Below are 19,679 nucleotides of genomic sequence, written 5' to 3' on the forward strand. Positions count from 1 at the left end.
AGTTTTCACACAAGAAAACATTTCTTGACCTGCCCAGCTTTCAGGCCAGTGGCCTCCTGCCTTTTTGATCATGGGTCCCTGGTAGGGATAAGAGTTGCTGCCATCAGACACAGCCCCGGGGAAGCTGCCAGCATAAGGGGAGACACCAGCAGGAGGCTGAGAGCAAGATGGGACCCAGGCCATAACTGCAAGGAAAGCAAGCCCTGGATACCTCATTCCCCAGCCTTGAGGCCTATCTGAGTCCACTAGGTTGAGAGCATTTCTCAGGACAATCTGATTTGGCCTTGGTTCCCTTTAGGCCCAGTCAGTCTCCAGAATCCAAAACAAGGATGGGAAATAAAGGTAACTTTCCTCTAACCCCATTAATTGGTAGAGACTGCCTGGAGGGCTGGGTTTGAGAAAGATCAGTGGGAAAGACTGTTGCCACCACTTAGAAAGGTCTGTCATGAACCCAGGAGTAGGGCACATAAGCACAAAGGCCATGAACTTGTCATCCATGATGCAGAACCAAACCAGACCCTCAGACCTGCCTCAGGTGATACCCAGCTTCCAGGAGTGTCTCATTCAGAACTGGGCCAGACCCACCTCGGGTCAAATTCATCCCCCAAAAGAGACCAGAGGATGCATGTAGTATTTACCTCTGACCTTTCCCTTGGTCCCATTTTCACCTCCAATCTGTGGTCTTCCCAGAGTCACAAGAGCTGTGTGTGGGCATCAGTCAGCTGAACCATCAAATGCCATGAGCTCGGTGTAACTCTGAAGGCTGAATGTCTCTTGCACTGTGGTGCTTGTGTGAACCATGGCTCACCTGAGGGCAAGGGAGTGGTAGATGCCATCCCCCTTAGGACTCTGTTGAGGGGTTACTAGTCCTCTAGTCATAGCTTGCCCATTCATGTCTTATGGAGTGTATCTCTAGAAGTTTTTATTCATTCATTCATGTTAAAAGAGCTCATAGGAACCATGTTCCCTAGTTCTTGAAAGTCCGAACATACCTTTGTGGTCATTAAATCTGAACAACAGCTTGGCTGGATGTAAAATTCTCAGTTGACAGTTCCTTTCCCTGAGGACTTTGCAGGTACAGCCCCTGTGTTTTCTAACTAATACTGTGGGGAGCTCTGGGCCAGCCCAATTAGTTCCTCTTATAGGTATACTAACATTTTCCTCTAGGTGCTCTAGAACTCTTTTTATTTTTTCTCTTTGAAGTTTAGTAACTTAATATTCCATATCTATTTTTCCTGAAATTCAGTATGTCCTTTCAAACTAAAGATTTATGTGTTCCTTTACTTCAGGGGGGAAACGTTTTCTATTAATTATACCTTTGAATCTTTCTCTGTTCCATTTGTTTTGTTCTCCTCTCCAGAGATACCAATTACACCTACTTTAACTTTCCTTTGTCTTTCCATTGTCCAGGCTGCTGGCAGCCCATGGTTCCCCCCACTCCCTGCCCCCCAATCTGCTCAACTCCTTGAGCAACTCCACCTCCCTAGTAACTTCTTGGCATCACACAGGGTTCAGGGACACTCCTAAACGTCCCCACATATGGTGGCTTTGCTAACCAGTCCAAGAAGGTGGTTCTTGGGTTTGGCCCTCTGGACTCTGACCTCCCTGTCCTAGTTCCGCAGAGGCAAGTTTCCCCTTCTGGAGCCCTCCCTCATCAGAACTAATTTTCCCTGTGCTTGGAAACCATTCTTTGTTCACTGCATTCCTACATACAGGTGTTTCTTAGTTTTGTTGAAGAGAGTTTTCTGTTTCTTATTCTTCTTGCAGTTTTTGGTTAGTTCAGTAAGGAGACTGAGCAAAGAGATGCTTTTAATTTATCGTATTTAACCAGAAAGACATTTTACAACACAAAACAAATGCCATTTTCTGGCTTTTCACTTGTGCAAGTTCTAAGTTTTCTAAAGCATGGTCCCTTTATAAATCTGATTTAAAACTTTAGATCTTATCCTTAAGAAGAAGAAAAGTACACATTCATAAACATTTTTGTTTGCTCTCAGAAGGCACTGGACCTCCTGAAGCCCATGGAGTCCAAACTCCTCAATGGCTGGTCTGGGCCTACCACACCAGCCTGTCTCTCAAGCCTCACCCACACGTCCCCTAACACAAGCCCTGCCTGAGGCCTGGGAGCTCCCCAACAGGCCAGGGGCTTTCCTGCATCCACGCCCACAGGCTCTCCAGAGGGCTGGCTGAACACTTCCACAGCACCATTCCAACCTGACTTCTGGTGTGGAGCCTCCTGGGGTCTCCCTCCCTCTGCGTCCCCCACCGGCCTGGTCCCAGTGCTGCTCCTGCAAGGCACTATCTGTTTACAGTGTCCCTTAGGTCAGACTGAGCACCCCATAAGGGCAGGGGTTCCCAGAATCTAATGCGGGTGCAATCCCTGTTTGCCAGTCAAAGGAAGCAGAAGTTCGCACAGGTTGTTATAATCAACTGACGAAAGATAATTTGTAATTAGGCAAGATTTATAGGAAATGACTCTGGTGGGGCTTGAAAGCAACTTCTTATTTTAGGTGAATTAAACAGTCATATTTATATCAATCATCTTTTACAAAGGTCTGGTTCAGCCACTTACCACAATTTCCAAGGGGAAAGGATCCAAAGACTGGGTTTTACTACAGTGCATAGAGGAGCTGGTTTCTTTAGCTAGAACTTAGTAGGAGGGGAGCATTATTGCTTTTAGTGCCCTAACGCCTTTTTCCCACTTATTCATCAGACTTGGGTAAAGCTCATCAGTAGGAGATTCCTGAGGGAGCCAGGAGAGGCGGGGGCCCACGCTGGGAGCCAAGAGGGCCAAAGGAGGGAAGAGGAGGCAGGCAGGTGCCAAGACCAGAGTCACCGCCCAGAGATGAGACCCAGGTCAGCAGCTCCTCAAAGGCTCTCCCCGTCACCTCCTAGGCTTTCCACGTGGCCTGACCTGGGACATCAGAGGAAACAAGGCCCCAACCTTAGGGACTCTTCTTCCCTTTGGGCACCATAAGGACTGAACCCAGGATGCTGACATTCGTCTGGGCAAATCCCAACACATCCCTGTACTAAGACCTACAGCATGTACAGCATTTGAATTTTAAGGCACTCCCTGGCCTTTCCAGCCTGTGGTGACCAGGGTACCCTTCAATGGCACCTCCAGGCCAGCCACATACCCCCATGAACTCCCCTCCCAGGCTCAGCTTTCTGAGGCACACATGGCGGACAGGCAAATTCTTAGCCCCCTCTCTACAGCCTTCTCAAGATCTTTGGCCCCAGGCTGGCCCTTGGTTCTCATTTACCAACCCTGTCTTCCGGGAGTGCCATGGTTCCCAGGTGTGGCCCAGGAATTCAGCCCAAGCCACCGAGGTTCCTGCCCCCACCCAGCCCCAGGCTTGCAGACATCTGCATGGGGACCCCACATAGGGACAACTTTGAGCTGCGAAGCGTCCCAGTTTTCTGGCTCAGGGAGAGGACTCTCAAAGCTAGGAATCTCTAATCAGGAGTCAGGAGTCATTCCATAAAGCTGAGCCAGCTTTTCCCCTGCTTCTCGCTCCAACAAATTCTACTACTTCAGCCTTTTACCTAGGGGACAGCGCTATGCTTGTCAGCTCTCTTCCAAATTCTGCTGAAACCAGGAGATAAGAGAAAACTGCAAGTCTTTGTGACAATGGAGGCAGCAGGCCTCACTCTCTCCACTCCAACCCCAACACGGCAGAAGCCAGGACTCTAGCTCAGAAAGCTTGACAAGCTTCTGCCCTGTCTTCAGACCCAGCGCAGTGGATTCAACCGTCAGCCTGTCCTCGGGGACTGCCGGGACACACCCTCAGCCACAAAGATGGCTAAGGGCCTGCTCCATGCCCGCCCTGATCCAAGCACTGGAAGGAAGACGGGGGCCAACAATGCAGTTAGTAAGATAAGCCAATGCCTGCATCATTAATACGTGAACTGGCTGAACATCTGCCATGCACAGGGTACTGGGCTGGACCTGAAAACACCTCAAGTGTATGAGCCTTCCCAGAGCTTGCCCTTCCAGACTTGCAGGGAAACCCCACCTAGCCTGAGGGCCCCTTAACTCCCTTCTCATGGAAAGCCAGAGGGATCCAAAAACTACGTCTATTGTGTATTTGGGGGGAGAAAGAAACACCAAAGTAACGTCTGCCCACTCCATGTTAAAAACCTCTCTGTCCAGAAATCAGTCCTGCTCTTATTTTTAATTTAAAATTTTTTAAACTTTTTTTTTTTAACTAGTAAGAGCTTGCTTGCTTTTTATGTTTCTATACAATAAGGAAAAACTTATCTGTGACCCAAAAATGGTAAAAGAAAATTGTGACTGAGGATCATCCATGGTCCTTGGTTTCAGCTCTGAGTGAAAAAATAGAAGGGGTTCCATCCCTACTCATCTCCCAAAGTCACCCTGTTGGCGCTTGCCCTTCTGTCACTTGCTCCCACAGCCCAGGGCACAGTGCTGGTTCTTACGCAGGGCTGTTCCAACCGCTAAAGAATCCTGCCTTTGGACAAAGGGCCTGCAGCACCGGAAATAACAGGTAATGAAATGAGGAGGAAAGCCTCTGAACAATACCTCTGCCTTGCAATTTCAAATTTATTACAGTCAAGAGAACTCAAAGCAAGTGTTCTCACACACAAAACTTTACCATACACAAAATAATTAGAACTTAAATGTGCACACATGTTTGTGTGGTGAGGAGGGGTGGGGGATTCGGGGGCTCCCAGAAGGAGAAATGGATGTGGGCTGGCACAGGTAGAGAAAACTCTGGAGGAAAATGGGGGGGAAGGGGACAGGCTTCCAGAGAGCAGTGGGGGCAGTCTGCCTTTCCTCCACACTGGGTCACCACTCGGTCCTCAGAGCCTGGCACAGGGCCTGGCATACAGGGGGACTCAGTAATTGTGGACTGAATGGCCAATGGCCTGGGGTGAATGATTAGGGAATCAGCGGTCCTGTGTGGTGGTGACGGACACACCAGGCTTGGAAGATAGTAAATGTGTTGCAACAATCCTGGGGCCACAAGACTTCTGAGGCTGATGAGAGAGTCTGGGGGCAGAAAGGACTCTGAAGTCCAGGACAGAGATACCAGGGTAGGCCCTGTTCAGGAGCTTCACTCAGAAAGCCCATTTGGGGACTTCCCTGGTGGTCTGCAGTGTTAAGACTCCGTGTTTCCACTGCAGGGTGCACGGGTTCAATCCTAGGAACTAGCATGCCGCCTGCGGTGCGGCCAAAAAAAAGAAAAAAGAAAGCCCATGAGGCAGCTGCCATAATCGCACAAGACACACTGCGCCAGTGCTCACTCTTCCCACCTCTGAAACAGGCGCAAGGGAAATGCCACCAGCCCCACCCAAGTTGCCACCCCACCCTGGATGCACTCAGCCTCTGCCTTCAAAGCACTCTACAGTGGGGTCCTCCCACCAGCAGTCTCCTCTTCTTGCACTGCCTTCAGGCAGGGAGTCCTGAGGCTCCTCAGCTGACCCTCACTCCTCCCAGCTTATGCTCTGCTCTCTTTCTAGACGGCCCTTTCCTTAAACTCCAAGTCAACCTTCAAAACCCAGCTCAAGCATCCTGCCCTCTATGGGACCTTCCCCAGAGTCTCCAGTCCCCAGAAATCTGCTGTAGACCTTCCTGCAGACTCTCATGGCCTCACACAGGGCAGCTCCCAGTGGTGCCTGAGGGCAGCTCTTTGGTCTCTCTCCCTGCCCTACCTGCATGCAGCACAGGACTAAACACCCAGGCCCAAATGGGGTCGGTGCTAAGGAAGTGTTGATCTAGTGAATGCAATTCTTTACAGGGCTTGTGAAAAAAATCAGAATGACAAAAAATGACATCTCAAGATGGTAAATGAGACTCAAGATTCCAGCAGGAAAAACATGCCCTCTTCATTCAAGGACACTGTAAAAGGAAAGCCACCCACCACCCTTCCAGCCTCAACAGCACTGTGCCCACTGTTCCACCTTCCCTGTCAGCCTAAAATGTACATGGATGGAGGCTCCTTTTCCCTTTTTGCCAACTCCGCAGTCTTTCCTCTGTGGTCCTCTTGCCCTTCACTTCTGAGGGATCTAACTCAGAACGAGAAATCTAATATCTACCTGTGGCACTTTGGTTCCTAAGCCTCCCTCTCCCTTAGACTGTGAGGGCCAGGAATGTGCTGGGGGTTCCTTTCTAGATCCCTCCTGTTGGAGTTTCACCTATGAGTCTCTCAGGGAGCTTTGCCTGCCACTGGTAGAGATTTCCCAATAACATGAGAGGCTAGGGAGGCCTCCTGCAGGAAGTGCTCCCTCACCCCACCCCTCCTCACCCCATGTGCCTATTCCTTCCTCCTGCTTGAGGGGCTGACCCTCACACACCCCACTGCCCAGCCTGCCATGGGGTAGCTAACTCTCTTGCAAGGCTCCCTGGGCCTGGCCTAAGGCCAGAACCTTCCATCCAAGGAGCAAAAGTCCCTTTCAGGTGGGACCCTTGACCAGGAGAGGTCCTCCCTCGGACTGACCACCAGGAGCTCCCTTCCCCACTCTCTTCCCCTTCCCAGGGCTCAGCATCTGACCAGCAGAGGCTCAGGGATGCCCATGTTCCTACCTGAAACGTGTTCACATGTTGAGAGTGTTAAACTCAGCTACCTGTGCTTAAAATCCATTAAGACAGATGTACTCAAAAGGAAAATGTGAGTCTGAGGGTGGTGATTAAGACCTGAGAAAAAAGTCTGATGAGACGCTGTGTGAGTGTACCTGCGCATGTGTGAGTGTGGGGCACGTGCATGTGCTCACACGTGTGTGTAAGGTTATGTGTGTGAGCACATCAGCACATGTATGACCACACTTTTCATGGCGCATGGAGTTACAGCCCTGAGTAATGAGTAAGACCCTGTCCAGGAGGTCTGCTCCCAAGGGGAAGGGCAAATGCCCTGAGGGACCAGCCCAGCCCCGCGTCCCCGCCAAGAGTGCCCAGGCCAGCCTAAGCCAACAGAGCGGCGAGGGTCACCCCAGTCTGAGGAAGAGCAATGCCAGGTGCACAGTAGGCACTGAGAAAAACATTAGCTCTTTCCTTCCTCCCTTCCTTCCTTCCCTGGCTTACAGCAAGGGGAGTGGGCAGGAAGCCTGGGATTCTGATGCCAAAATCTTTAGGGAAGTGGGAAGTAATGAGAGGTCCAGCCAGCAAGGCCGAGGGAGAGAAAGTGGTAGAACCATATGGCCTGTGGCTGACAAGAGAGGAAGGACCAGGGTCTGAGGGCCAGGCTCATGCAACCCCAAAGGCCCCCTGGCCAGGAGGGACATGCGAGTGAGTGTGGGTCTGCAGAGCCCTGCCGAGGGGCTGAGGGGAATGCTGCAACCTCAGGCATAGCCAGGGTCTCACCTGGCAGAAGGTGGGGGGAATGTCTGAGAAGGTGCTGGGGACCCAGGATAGTTTGGGATGACTTGGACAGAGGACGTGGTGAGTGCAGATCCAAATGCAAGCTGGGGAGACGAAAGGGGTTAAGGCTACAATGGCAGCCACGGCAGCACAAGTGTGAGGCTTCACCGAACATTAGATCCTTTTTATCAAGAGCTTCAGGGTGCCTGGCACTGGGCTGCACTGCAGATGTTGGTTACCTAGCAGTGAGCAAGGCAAACAAGGCCACTCATCTCATGGAACTTGCCTTATGGTGCAGAGACAGGCAAAGACCAAGAAGACAAATGGATAAGGCTGACTCGTTCAGAACAATACAAATGAGGAAGGAGGGGGATGACCCTCAGAAGAGGGGACACCTGAGCAAAGCCACGCAAACACTCTGGGGCATGGGAGCAGACCCTGCTTCTGGACTCCTTCCCGAGCCTCCGCACCTCATCCCAGTGCCTGTCTACATGTCTTTGCTCTACCTGTCCACCAGGCTGCTGAGACTCAAGGATCCCTGCATTATTCATAACAGCCAAAAGGTGGAAACAACCCAAAAGCCCATGGATGGGAAAATGGATACACAAAATGTGGTATATACATACAATGGAATGTTATTCAGACTTAAAAAGGAATGGAGGGACTTCTCTGGTGGCTCGGTGGTTAAGAATCTGCCTGCCAATGCAGGGGACACAGGTTCGAGCCCTGGTCCAGGAAGATCCCACGTGCCGCGGAACAACTAAGCCTGTGTGCCACAACTACTGAGCCTGTGCTCTAGAGCCTGCGAGCCACAACTACTGAGCCCACATGCCACAGCTACTGAAGCCCACATGCTTAGAGCCCGTGTTCCGCAATAAGAGAAGCCACCGCAATGAGAAGCCCGCGCACCGCAAGGAAGAGTAGCCCCCGCTCGCCACAACTAGAGAAAGCCCGCGCTCAGCAGCAAAGATCCAACGCAGCCAAAAATAAATAAATAAATAAATTTATAAAAGAAAAAAAAGCCAGACACAAAAGGCTACATATTTTATGATTTCATTTGCATGAAATATCTAGAATAAGTAAATTAATAGAGAGGGAAAGCAGACTACTAGTTGCTAGAGTCTGGGGGAGGAAGAAATGGGGAGCAACTGCTTCATGGGTATGGGGTTTTCTTTTGGGGTGAAGAGAATGTTTTAGAACTAGATGGAGGTGATGGTTACACACATAAATAAAAAAGATACATGCACTTGGAAATTCATCTTGGGACGATTTGTGCCAGCAAAGCTCAGGAAACAACCCCAAAGTCCTCAATAGGAGTTGGCTGAATAACACTGTGGTCCAACAACATAATGGAATTCTCCACAGCTGTGAAAAGGGATGAGGAAGGTCTCTGAGGACTGCTGTAGATGATCCTCAGCATCATTGTCAGGGGAACAAAGCCAGGGGCAGAATTGTTAAGCCTAGGATATCTTATTGTGCTACCGTTAAGGAAGCTAGAGCAAACCAGGGAGGCCGGTGTAGGCCCAGTCCGAGGCTAGTGGTCCGAACACCAGCCACAGGGTGTTGCACAGACCCCTCACAGGGTCAAAGCAAACTGGTGCTCGTTGTTGGGAAGGAGAAGTTGCTTCATGGATGTACCAGGAAAGGGAAACACTTAACCCAAAATGAAGGGGTTGTTGGGGTGGGGGCCTCTGCACTCGCTGGGAGCTGGCAAGGTCAGCTGAGCACTTTTTTGGGCTGAGTCGGATCTTGAGTTTCAGCACAGAGTGACAGTATGGCTCACCAAAAACCTGCTAAAAGAATGGCCAACAGAAATCTATCTCCCTGGGCCTTCAGAGCTACTGGTATCACTGTAGGGAATGGCTTCTGGGCTGTCTCCAGCAGTGGAGCGGGATCCACTCAGCTCTCCTCACACAAGGCTCACTCCTGGAAAAGGCTCTGGTCACTTGCTAATTCGGTAATCACGATGCATCCTGGCAGGCCTGTGTTGCCTAGGGTGCCAATCTAGACAAGTAACTCCTGGGACTTCCCTGGTGGTCCAGTGGTGAGGAATCCGTCATGCAATGCAGGGGACACTGGTCCGATCCCTGGTCAGGGAACTAAGATCCCACATGTCGCGGGCAATTAAGCCCATGCGCCACAACTACAGAGCCCACATGCTCTGGAGCCCACGTGCCACAACTAGAGAGCCCATGCACCGCAACTACTGAGCCTGCACGCCACAACTAAAGAGAAGCCTGCGCACCTCAATGAAGAGCCTGAGCACCACGACGAAGAGCCCGCACGCCGCAGCGAAACATCCCACGTGCCGCAACTAAGACCCGATCCAGCCAATAAATAAATAAATAAATAAATAAACAGACAGGCAACTCCTGTGATACACCCTGCGTAGTTGGGAAGAAGGAATCAGGCAAAGCTGGTGGCATCTGCTTACAGGACCCCACAGCCACTACAACTGGCCCCACAGGAGGAGGAGTCCACTGAGGTTACACACTAGCCAGGCAGCACACCACCTACAGGCAGAGATGAGGCTGAGTCACAGAGGAAAGGGCACTTCCTGTGACAGCTCAGAACAAGGTCTCCAGGGCTAGAGCAGAAGAGGAGAGCAGTGGAGTAGCACCTGTGCCGCTCAAGAGTTCCTAGGCTGCTGGTCCTGGAGCAGCCAGCAGAGGCGAGGCACGACTGTATGGGCCCAGCCCCTCCAGTGGGTGCGGAAGGCCAGACCCCAGCTGCCCAGTGAGAGGCAGGTACATGAGCAGCTAAGCAGGGCAGGCCAATCTGCTGATTGAGCACAAAGCTCTGGGAGCAACTCGCCCCACCCACAGAGCAGCTACCCCTCACAGGAGCTGCAGGGGTGTGAGAATCTCATGTGCTGTGCCCCTGACTCACAGCATACCTCTTCTTTCACTCTGCACATGAGAAAGACCTGTCACTAATGAAAGAGCCAGAAGTCAGTGGACAAAGAGCCCTTGGCTCCTGCCCCCAACCCCGTCTCACCCAAACACAGTGACTAATTGCAGAGATCTCAAGTTGAGAAGCTCTCAGGAAACAGGGTCCTCTTTCCCATATCTTTACTTGGTGAGGCTCGTGTCTGACAGTCAGTCATGGTTAGCTCACAGAACACCAAGTTCTCCTGCTTCCCTTATAGCTTAGTCACAGAGAACAGAACTGGAGACCACGCAAAAGCAACAGATGGAGTCCTCTCTATTTCAGCCAAACGCTGTGACTCATTTAAACAAATCCCACATTTTTCAGAAATCTAATAATTACCTCCTATTGAGAAATAAAAGTATAAATTCTTCAGAAACAAACAATGCTAGTGATTGATATACACAAAAAATTGGAAAACTGTCTGGTGTCTTTCTGAGACTGGATATAAACCAGGCTAGACTGAGACTCAGCCTTCACTCTGAGACATCATGGAGCGACTTCAGTGAGGAAAATGACATCCAGGAGACTCTGCCCCAGGGACTACCATCAGAGCCTTGGCCTCTGTTTGCAGCTCTGGACTTAGCTTCACCCTCAAATTTTTTGGCCAAGACACAGAGCCACAAGATAGCACTGGAACAGCTGTTACACTCAGAAGACCAACTTCCAAGAAACCATGCTCTTACTAAGATCTTTCTAGGCTTCTGGTCACTCACATATCTCACGAGGCCTCAGAAAGGAAAGCAGAGCTGAGCCCATTGGACACTGCCATGCCCAGGAGTACAAGTAAGGACCTCTTTAACTTCTGCAGAACCTTCAGGGAGAAGGTCTCATGTGTGATGTTCAGGCAGCTCAGATGGTTGCCACCTGCACTGCAGACCACTTCCTCGGTCCCTCCAATTTTCCTGGCCATACTTCCAGGCTACCCCCCCACCATGGCTTCCTTTTTCTGGAGCCCAGGAACCTCCCTACTTTCCTTCCTCTTGGAGAACTTACTCTCCTCTCTGCTCTCCCAGAGGAGCTTTTCTGATACAGAGTTGGTTTCTGCCATTGGTTACTGACTACATCACAGGGGCGAGGAAAATGAACTGGGGCTTCTTGTCCTGCCTTGACCTACTCTTAAAGATGGCTCCTCACCTACTCTTTCCTCACTCCTCACAGGCCATTCTTCTGTCTCAAACCCATGTTCAACAATCTCTGTCACTGGCTCCAAGATGGGGCTCTGGGTGGTGACTATAGCCTCTACTCATTCCCAGGCTCCAGGCTCCCCTCCTCCACGAATGTCACATACAGTAGCCAGAAGAATTTTCCTAACAAACTCAAGTCCAAATCCTGCCTGCCATTCCAATTCCTCTGACCTCTGGTCTCACCACCCCACTCAACCTGATGTCTGGACGTCCCTCAGTCCAGCCCTCCCTTCCAGCCACTCCCTCATCACTCTTAGTTAACATAGTACTGCAAGTTCTAGCTGCTGTAATAAGGCAAGTAAAAGGAATAAAAAACATACAGATTGGAACGGAAGAAATAAAACTGTATGTGTTTGCAGATGACATTTATATCTACATTAAAAATCCCAAGGAATCTACAAAAAAATCATAGAACTATTAAATAAGTTCAGCAAGGTTGCAAGACACTAAATAAATATATAAAAATCAATTCCATTTCTATATACTAACAATAAACATGAAGAAATCAAAAGTAAAAACACAATACCACGTACAATCACTCCAAAGAAAATAACACACTTAGGTATACACTTAAAAACATTTATAGAATCTGTAGCTGAAAATTTCAAAATGCTGAGGAAGGAAATCAAAGAAGACCTAAATAAATGGAAGAGCATACTATGCTCATGAACTAGAATACTCAACATAGAAAAGATGTCGATTCTCCCCAAATTGATCTATAGGTTTAATGCAATTCCTATCAAAATTCCAATAGTTTTTATAGACATAAACAAACTTACTCTAAAATATATATGGAAAAGCATGGGACCTAGAACACGAAAATAATCTTGTCAAAGGAGAGTAAAGCGGGAGGAATTACTCTATCCAATATTAAGGCTTACTATATAACTATATGAGTTAAGACAGTGTGGTATTAGTAGAAGAATAGACACATAAACTAATGGAAAGAATAAAGGATTCAGAAATAGATCCACACAAATATGCTCAACTGACTTTTTACAAAGGTGCAAAACCAACCAATTGAGGAAGGATAGCCTTTTCAACAAATGGTATTGAAGGAGTTAGACATCCAAAGACTGGAAAACAACAACAACAACAACACCTTGGCCTAAGCCTCAGACTTCATATAAAACTAATTCACAATGGACAATAAACTTAAATGTCAGGAAAATTTTCAAGATCTAGCTAGGCAAAGAGTTCTTAAATTTGATACTTTAAGTATGATCCATTACTGAAAAATTGATAAACTGGACTTCACCAAATTTTAAAAGTTTTGCTTTGTAAAAGCCTATGTAAGAGAATGAGAAGAAAAGCTACAGAGTAAGAGAAAGTATTTGAAAATACATATCCAATAAAGGACTAGTATCCAGAACATATAAAGAACCCTCAAAACTCAATAGAAAAAAAATTAATTAGAAAGTGGGCAAAAGACACGAACAGACCAAATGGCAAAGAAGCATATGAAAAGATGTTCAACATCATTAGCCATTAGGGAAATGCAAATTGAAACCACAATGACGATCAGAATAACTAAACTAAAAAATGATGACAATACCATAGGCTGGAAAAGATGCAAAGAAACTGGATCACTCGCATACTGCTGGTAGAAATGTAAATGGTACAGCCACTCTGGAAAACAGTTTGGTAGTTTCTTTAAAAACTAAGCATGCAACTGTCAAATGACCCAGCCACTGCATTCCTGGCATTTATCCCTGAGAAATGAAAACTTATGTTCACATAAAAACCTGTGCATGGGGGCTTCCCTGGTGGCGCAGTGGTTAAGAATCCACCTGCCAATGCACGGGACACGGGTTCGATCCCTGGTCCGGGAGGATCCCACATGCAGCGGAGCAACTAAGCCCGTGCACCACAACTATTGGGCCTGCGCTCTGGAGCCCATGAGCCACAACTATTGAAGCCCACGTGCCTAGAGCTCATGCTCCACAACAAGAGAAGACACTGCAATGAGAAGCCTGCACACCACAACGAAAAGGAGCCCCCGCTCGCCACAACTATAGAAAGCCCGTGCACAGCAACGAAGACCCAACGCAGCCAAAAATAAACAAATAAATAAATTAATTTTTTTAAAAAAACCTGTGCATGAATGTTCATAAAAGCTTTATTTGTAACAGACCAAAACTGGAGTCAACTCAGATGTCCTTCAACAATGAATGGCTGGACACACTGTGGTACATACATATTATGAAGTACTATGCAGCACTAAAAAGGAATGAGCTATTGGTTGACACATCAACTTGGACAAGTCTCTATGGAATTATAGGTGAAAAAAAGTGAAAAAAGCCAACCCCAAAAGGTTATGTATGATTCTACTTGTGCAACATTTTTGAAATGACAAAACATTTAAAATGGAGGACAGACTGGTGTTGCCAGGGATTAGGGATGAAATAGAGGGAAGGGGCAGGAGGGAGGCTGGATGTAGTTATAAAAGGACAACACAAGAGATCCTTGTGGTTGGAACTGATCAGAATCTTGACTGTGGTAGTGGGTACACAAATCTGTTCAGGTGATAAAATTGTATACCTTAATTAATAAGCACACATAAAATGAGTACAAGTAAAACTAGGGAAATCTGAATAAGATTGGTGGATTGTATGAATGTCAATATCTTGGTTGTGATATACTACAGTTTTACCACTGGGAGAAACTGGGCAAAATGTAAGAGGAATGTCTCTGTATTGTTTCTTAAAACCACATATGAATCTACAATAATTTCAATTAAAAAAATATGTCTCAAATTACCCTACTCTATTGGCTTGCTATTTAAAAAAATTTTTAAACATTTTTAACAGTTTTTAAAAACTGTGAATAAGAAATGTGTTGATATTTCATAATATTACTCTGCCTTTGGTTCTCAACCTTATCAGAGTCAACAATCTTTAATAACAAATATAAAGTGAGCTTAAAAATCTCTGGAAAAATAGATATTTTTTAAATGAAGGCAAAATAAAGCATTCTCAGATAAACAAAAGCAGAAAAAAACTGTTGATAGCAAATTGCCTTACAAGAAATAATAAAGGTCAATTATACCTCAGTAAAACTAAGGGGATAAAGAAAAAATAAATTCCTCAGGCAGATAACAAGTGATACCACACAGTAATTCAAATTCACACACACAAAACAACAGAGTGCTGGTGAAGGTAATTACGTAAGTAAGCATAAAAGAAAGTATAATTGCATATTTCTTCTCTTAACTGATAGAAAGGCAATTGCATAAAACTGTATGTGTTGTTGAGCTTATAATGTATAGAAATGTAATATGTCTGACAAAAAGAGCACAAAAGAGGTGGGTGGGAACAAAGCTGTATTGAAGTAGGGAAATGACATCACCTAGTAACTAGAATCCACAGGAAAAAATGAGGAGAATAAGAAGTAGTAAATAAGAAAGTTAATATAACAAACTCCACAAATATATACTTTCTCCCCTTTTTCTCTCAGCTTCTTTAAAAGGTCTATATAAGATTGTATATAACATTACATAATATCATATAAAGTAATAATTATAATGATGTACTGTTATGTTTGTAATATATATAGATATAGTGTGTATAACACTAATAGCACAAAAAGGGGGAAAAGTAATAGAACTGTATAAGAGTAATGTTTCTATATTTCAATGGAATTAAGTAAGCATAAATCTGAAGCAGATTCTGACAAACAAAGATGTATACTGTATAAGTCTTACAGCAACTACTAGACAAATAATCTAAACCTATATAATTTAAAAACCATCAGAGGAACTAAAATGTTAAATCAAAAGTGTCCACTTAATACAAAAGAAGGCAGTAAAGGAGGAAAAGAGAAATAAAAAAGCAATGAGACATACAGAAAACAAAAAGCAAATTAGCAGATGTAAATCAAACTATACCAATAACATCATTTAAATAAAAATCAATTAAACAATCGAATCAAAGACAAAGATTATTAGACTTGATTTTTAAAATCCAACTATATGCTATCTATAAGAGACACATTTTAGAGTCAAAGACATAAATAGCTTAAAATTTTTTTATGGGAAAATATTATCACACAAACAGCAACCGTAAGAGAGCTGGAGTGGCTATACTGATATTAGACGAAATAGACTGTAGAACAGAAAAATGTTACTGAAGATAAAGATCGATTTTAAAAACTCAATTCAATAGAAAGATTTAAATTATATACAATTATTATAATTATATACAATCAATATACAATATCTAATTATATACAATTATAAACATATATACATATATACATAAACATAAATACACCTAGAAACAGAGTGCCAAAATACATGAAGCAAAAACTAACAGAATTAAAGGGAGAAATAGAAAATTCAACAACAATAATTGGAGACTTCAGTACCTTTTTTTTTTTTTAATTTTTTGGCTCCTCAACAAGAGAAGCCACCACAATGAGAAGCCAGTGCAACGCAACGAAGAGTAGCCCCTGCTCGCCTCAACTAGAGAAAGCCCACGTGCAGCAACGAAGACGCAACGCAGCCAAAATAAAAAAGAAATCAATAACAGAAAGAAATTTAGGGAATTCACAAATAAGTGTAAATTAAACAATACACTCCTAAATAGCCAACGGGTCAAAGAAGAAATCACAAGGGAAATTAGAAAATACTTTGAGAGAAATGAAAATGAAAACACAGCATGTCAAAATATATGGGATGCAGCAAAAGCAATGGTCAGAGAGAAATTTATAGCTGTAAACACCTATATTCAAAAGAAGACCTCAAATCAATAACCTAAACTTCCGCCTTAATAGGTAGAAAAAGAGCAAAGTAAACACGAGTACAATGAAAGAAACAATACAAATTAGAACATAAGTAAATGAACAGAAAATAGAAAAACAATAGAGAAAATCAAGGAAATAAAATTCTCTTTCTTTGAAAAGATCAACAAAACCAAAAAAACATTCTTTTGATAAAGAAAAAAGAGAAAAGGTCAAATGACTAAAACCAGAAATGAAAGAGGAACACCACTACTGACCTTAAATAAATAAACAGAATTACAAAAGAATACTATGAACATCATATGCCCTTGGTAATTTATTTTATTACTTTTTAAATGTTTTAATTAATTAATTTTTTAAATTAGTTTATTTTTGGCTGTGTTTTGACTTCATTGCTGCGTGCAGGCTCTCTCTAGTTGTAGCTAGCGGGGGCTACTCTTTGTTGCAGTGCGCGGGCTTCTCATTGCAATGGCTTCTTTTGTTGCGGAGCACAGGCTCTAGGGGCGCGGCCTTCAGTAGTTGCAGCATGTAGGCTCAGTAGTTGTGGCTCGTGAGCTCTAGAGCACAGGCTCAGTAGTTGTGGTGCACAGCTTAGGTGCTCCGCGGCATGTGGGATCTTCCCGGGCCAGGTCTTGAACTCATGTGCCCTGCATTGGCAGGCGGATTCTTAACCACTGCGCCACCAGGGAAGCCCGCCCTTGGTAATTTAGATGAAATGGACAAATTCCAAGAAAGATGCAAACTACCAAAACAGACTCAAGAGGAAACAAATTTGAATAGACCTATAACAAGTAAAGAGACTGAATTGGTAATTTTAAAACTTCCAACAAAGAAGAGTCTGGATCCAGATGGCTTCACTGGTAAACTCTAACACTGAAAAAGAATTCATATCAACAAATACACTACAAGAAAAAATAACTACAAGTCAATCTCCTTATGAATATAGATGCAAAAATCCTCAAGAAAATACCAGCAAACCGAATTCAGCAGCCTATTAGAAGGACTATACATCATGACCAAATGGGATTTATTTCTGGAATACAAGCATGGTTGAACATCTGAAAATCAATCAATGTAATATACCATATTAATAGAATGAAGGAAAAAAAACACATGATCACATCAACTGATACAGAAAAAGCATTTTACAAAATTCAGTATCTTTTCATGATAAAAGCTGATTTAGGAATAAACTAAGCACAGAAGGAATCTTCCTCAACATGATAAAAGCCATATATGAAAAAAACACAGCTAACATCATACTCGATGGTAAAAGACTAAAACTTTCCATCTAAGATCAGGAACAAGACAAAGATGTCCACTTTCACCACTTTTATTTAACATAGTACTGGAAGTCTTAACCAGAGCAATTGGGCAAGGAAAATAAATAAAAGGCAGTCATATTATAAAGAAAGAAGTAGGGACTTCCCTGGCGGTCTAGTGGTTAAGATTCCATGCTCCCAATGCAGGGGGCACAGGTTCAATCCCTGGTCAGGGAACTAAGATCCCGCATGCTGCACAGCACAGCCAAAAAAAAAAAAAGAAAGAAGTAAACTATCTCTACTTGCATATGACATGATCTTGAATATAGTAAAGTCCTAAGGAATCCACTAAAAAACTATTCAAACCAATAAATTAGTTTAGCAAGGTTGCAGGATTCAGGAGCAACATACAGAAGTCAATTTTATTTTCATACACTAGCAATGAACAATACAAAACTGAAATTAAGAAAACAATTCCATTTACAACAGCATCAAAAAGAATAAAATACTTAGGAATAACCTAAACAAACAAAAAATGTGACTTATACACTGAAAACTGCAAAATGTTGAAATAGATTAAAGATCTAAATAAATAGAAAGACATCCATGTTTATGCATCAAACTTAATATTGTAAAGATGACAATATTCCCCAATTGATCTACAGATTCAATGCAATGTGTCAAAATCCTAGCTGGCTCCTTCACAGAAATTGACAAGCCTCTCCTTTCCAAAATTCATATGGAAATGTAAGGGATCCAGAATAGTCAAAAGAGTCTTGAGAAAAAACGAAGTTGGAGGACTCAAACTTCCCAATTTCAAAACTTACTACAATACAACAGTAATGAAGACAGTGTGGTAGTGGCATAAGGATAAGCATATAGATTAATGGAGTAGAATTGAGAGTCCAGAAATAAACTTATATGTGTATGGTCAATCGATCTTTGATAAGGATGCCAAGAAAATACAATAGAGAAAAAACAGTTTTTTCAACAAATGGTGCTGGGATAGCCACATGCAAAAGAATGGAGTTGGACTCCTACCTCACACCATACATAGAAATTAACTCTGATGGATCATAGACCTAAATGTAAGTGAAACTCAGAAGAAAAGATAGGAGAAAATCTTCATGACCTTAGGTTGGGCAATAGTTTCTTAGATACAGAACCAAAAGCACAAGTGACCAAAAAATAGGTAAATAGGACTATATCAAAATTAAAAACTTTTTTTTACTGTAAATGTATCAATGAGAGTAAAAAGACAAATCACAAAATGGGAGAAAATACTTGCCAATCAAATCTCTGACAAAAGTCTATTATCCAGAACATACAAATAACTTCTACAACTCAACAATAAAAAGAAAACCCAATTTAAAAATAGGCAAAGGATTTGAATAGATATTTCTCTAAAGAAGATATAGACAACAATAACATGAAATATGTTCAAATCATTAGTCATTAGGCGAATGCAAATCAAAACCACAATGTATACCACTTCACACCCATTAGAATGGCTAAAATCAAAAAGAAAGATAATGACAAATGTTCGCAAGGATGTGGAAAAAAAAGGAACCATCATTCACTGCTGTTTGGAATGTAAAATGGTACAGTTACTTTAGAAAAAAGTCCAATAGTTCTCCAAATGTTAAATGTAGAGTTACCAAATGACCCAGCAATTTTACTCCTAGGAATACATCCAAAAGAATTTAAAACATATGTCTACAGAAAAACTTGTACTCAAATGTTCATAACAGAATTACTCATAATAGTCAAAGCCAAAAAGTGGAAACAACCCAAATGTTCATGAGCCTATGAGGGAATAATATTTGGTATATCCATACAATGGAATATTATTGGGCAATAAAAAGGAACGAAGTACTGACACATGCTACATCATGGATGAGCCTTGAACACATGCTAAGTGAAAGAAGTCAGACACAAAAAACCACATACTGCATGATTCTATTTAATCATGAAATGTCCAGAATAGGCAAATCTATAGAGACAGATAGTAGATTAGTGGCTGCCTAAGCCTGGGGGTGGGGAAGAATAAGAAGTGACTGTTAATGGATACAAGGTTTCTTTTGGGGGTGATGAAAATGTTTTAAATTTAGATTGTAGTTTTTGTTGTACAATTCTGTTCTAAAAAACATTGAATGGCACACTTAAAATTGGGTGAATTTTATGTTATGTGAATTGTATCTCAAAAAAGAATTTCAAAATACTACCTGAGGGACTTCCCTG

The 19,679-nt window shown here is 43.8% G+C and overlaps 1 protein-coding gene across 1 annotated transcript in view; it reads right to left on the bottom strand.

The window, feature by feature from the left end:
- Window positions 1–19,679, bottom strand: part of BSN (bassoon presynaptic cytomatrix protein) — an 85,405-nt gene that overhangs the window by 44,141 nt on the left and 21,585 nt on the right. Inside the window, exon 2 of the mRNA XM_068558336.1 lies at window positions 17,602–17,613. Within this exon, the coding sequence (XP_068414437.1) occupies window positions 17,602–17,613 (12 nt within the window). The remainder of the gene's footprint in view (window positions 1–17,601; window positions 17,614–19,679) is intronic.

Source organism: Eschrichtius robustus, chromosome 12, assembly GCF_028021215.1.
Source record: "Eschrichtius robustus isolate mEscRob2 chromosome 12, mEscRob2.pri, whole genome shotgun sequence".
In the NCBI taxonomy this organism is placed as follows: Eukaryota; Metazoa; Chordata; class Mammalia; order Artiodactyla; family Eschrichtiidae; genus Eschrichtius; species Eschrichtius robustus.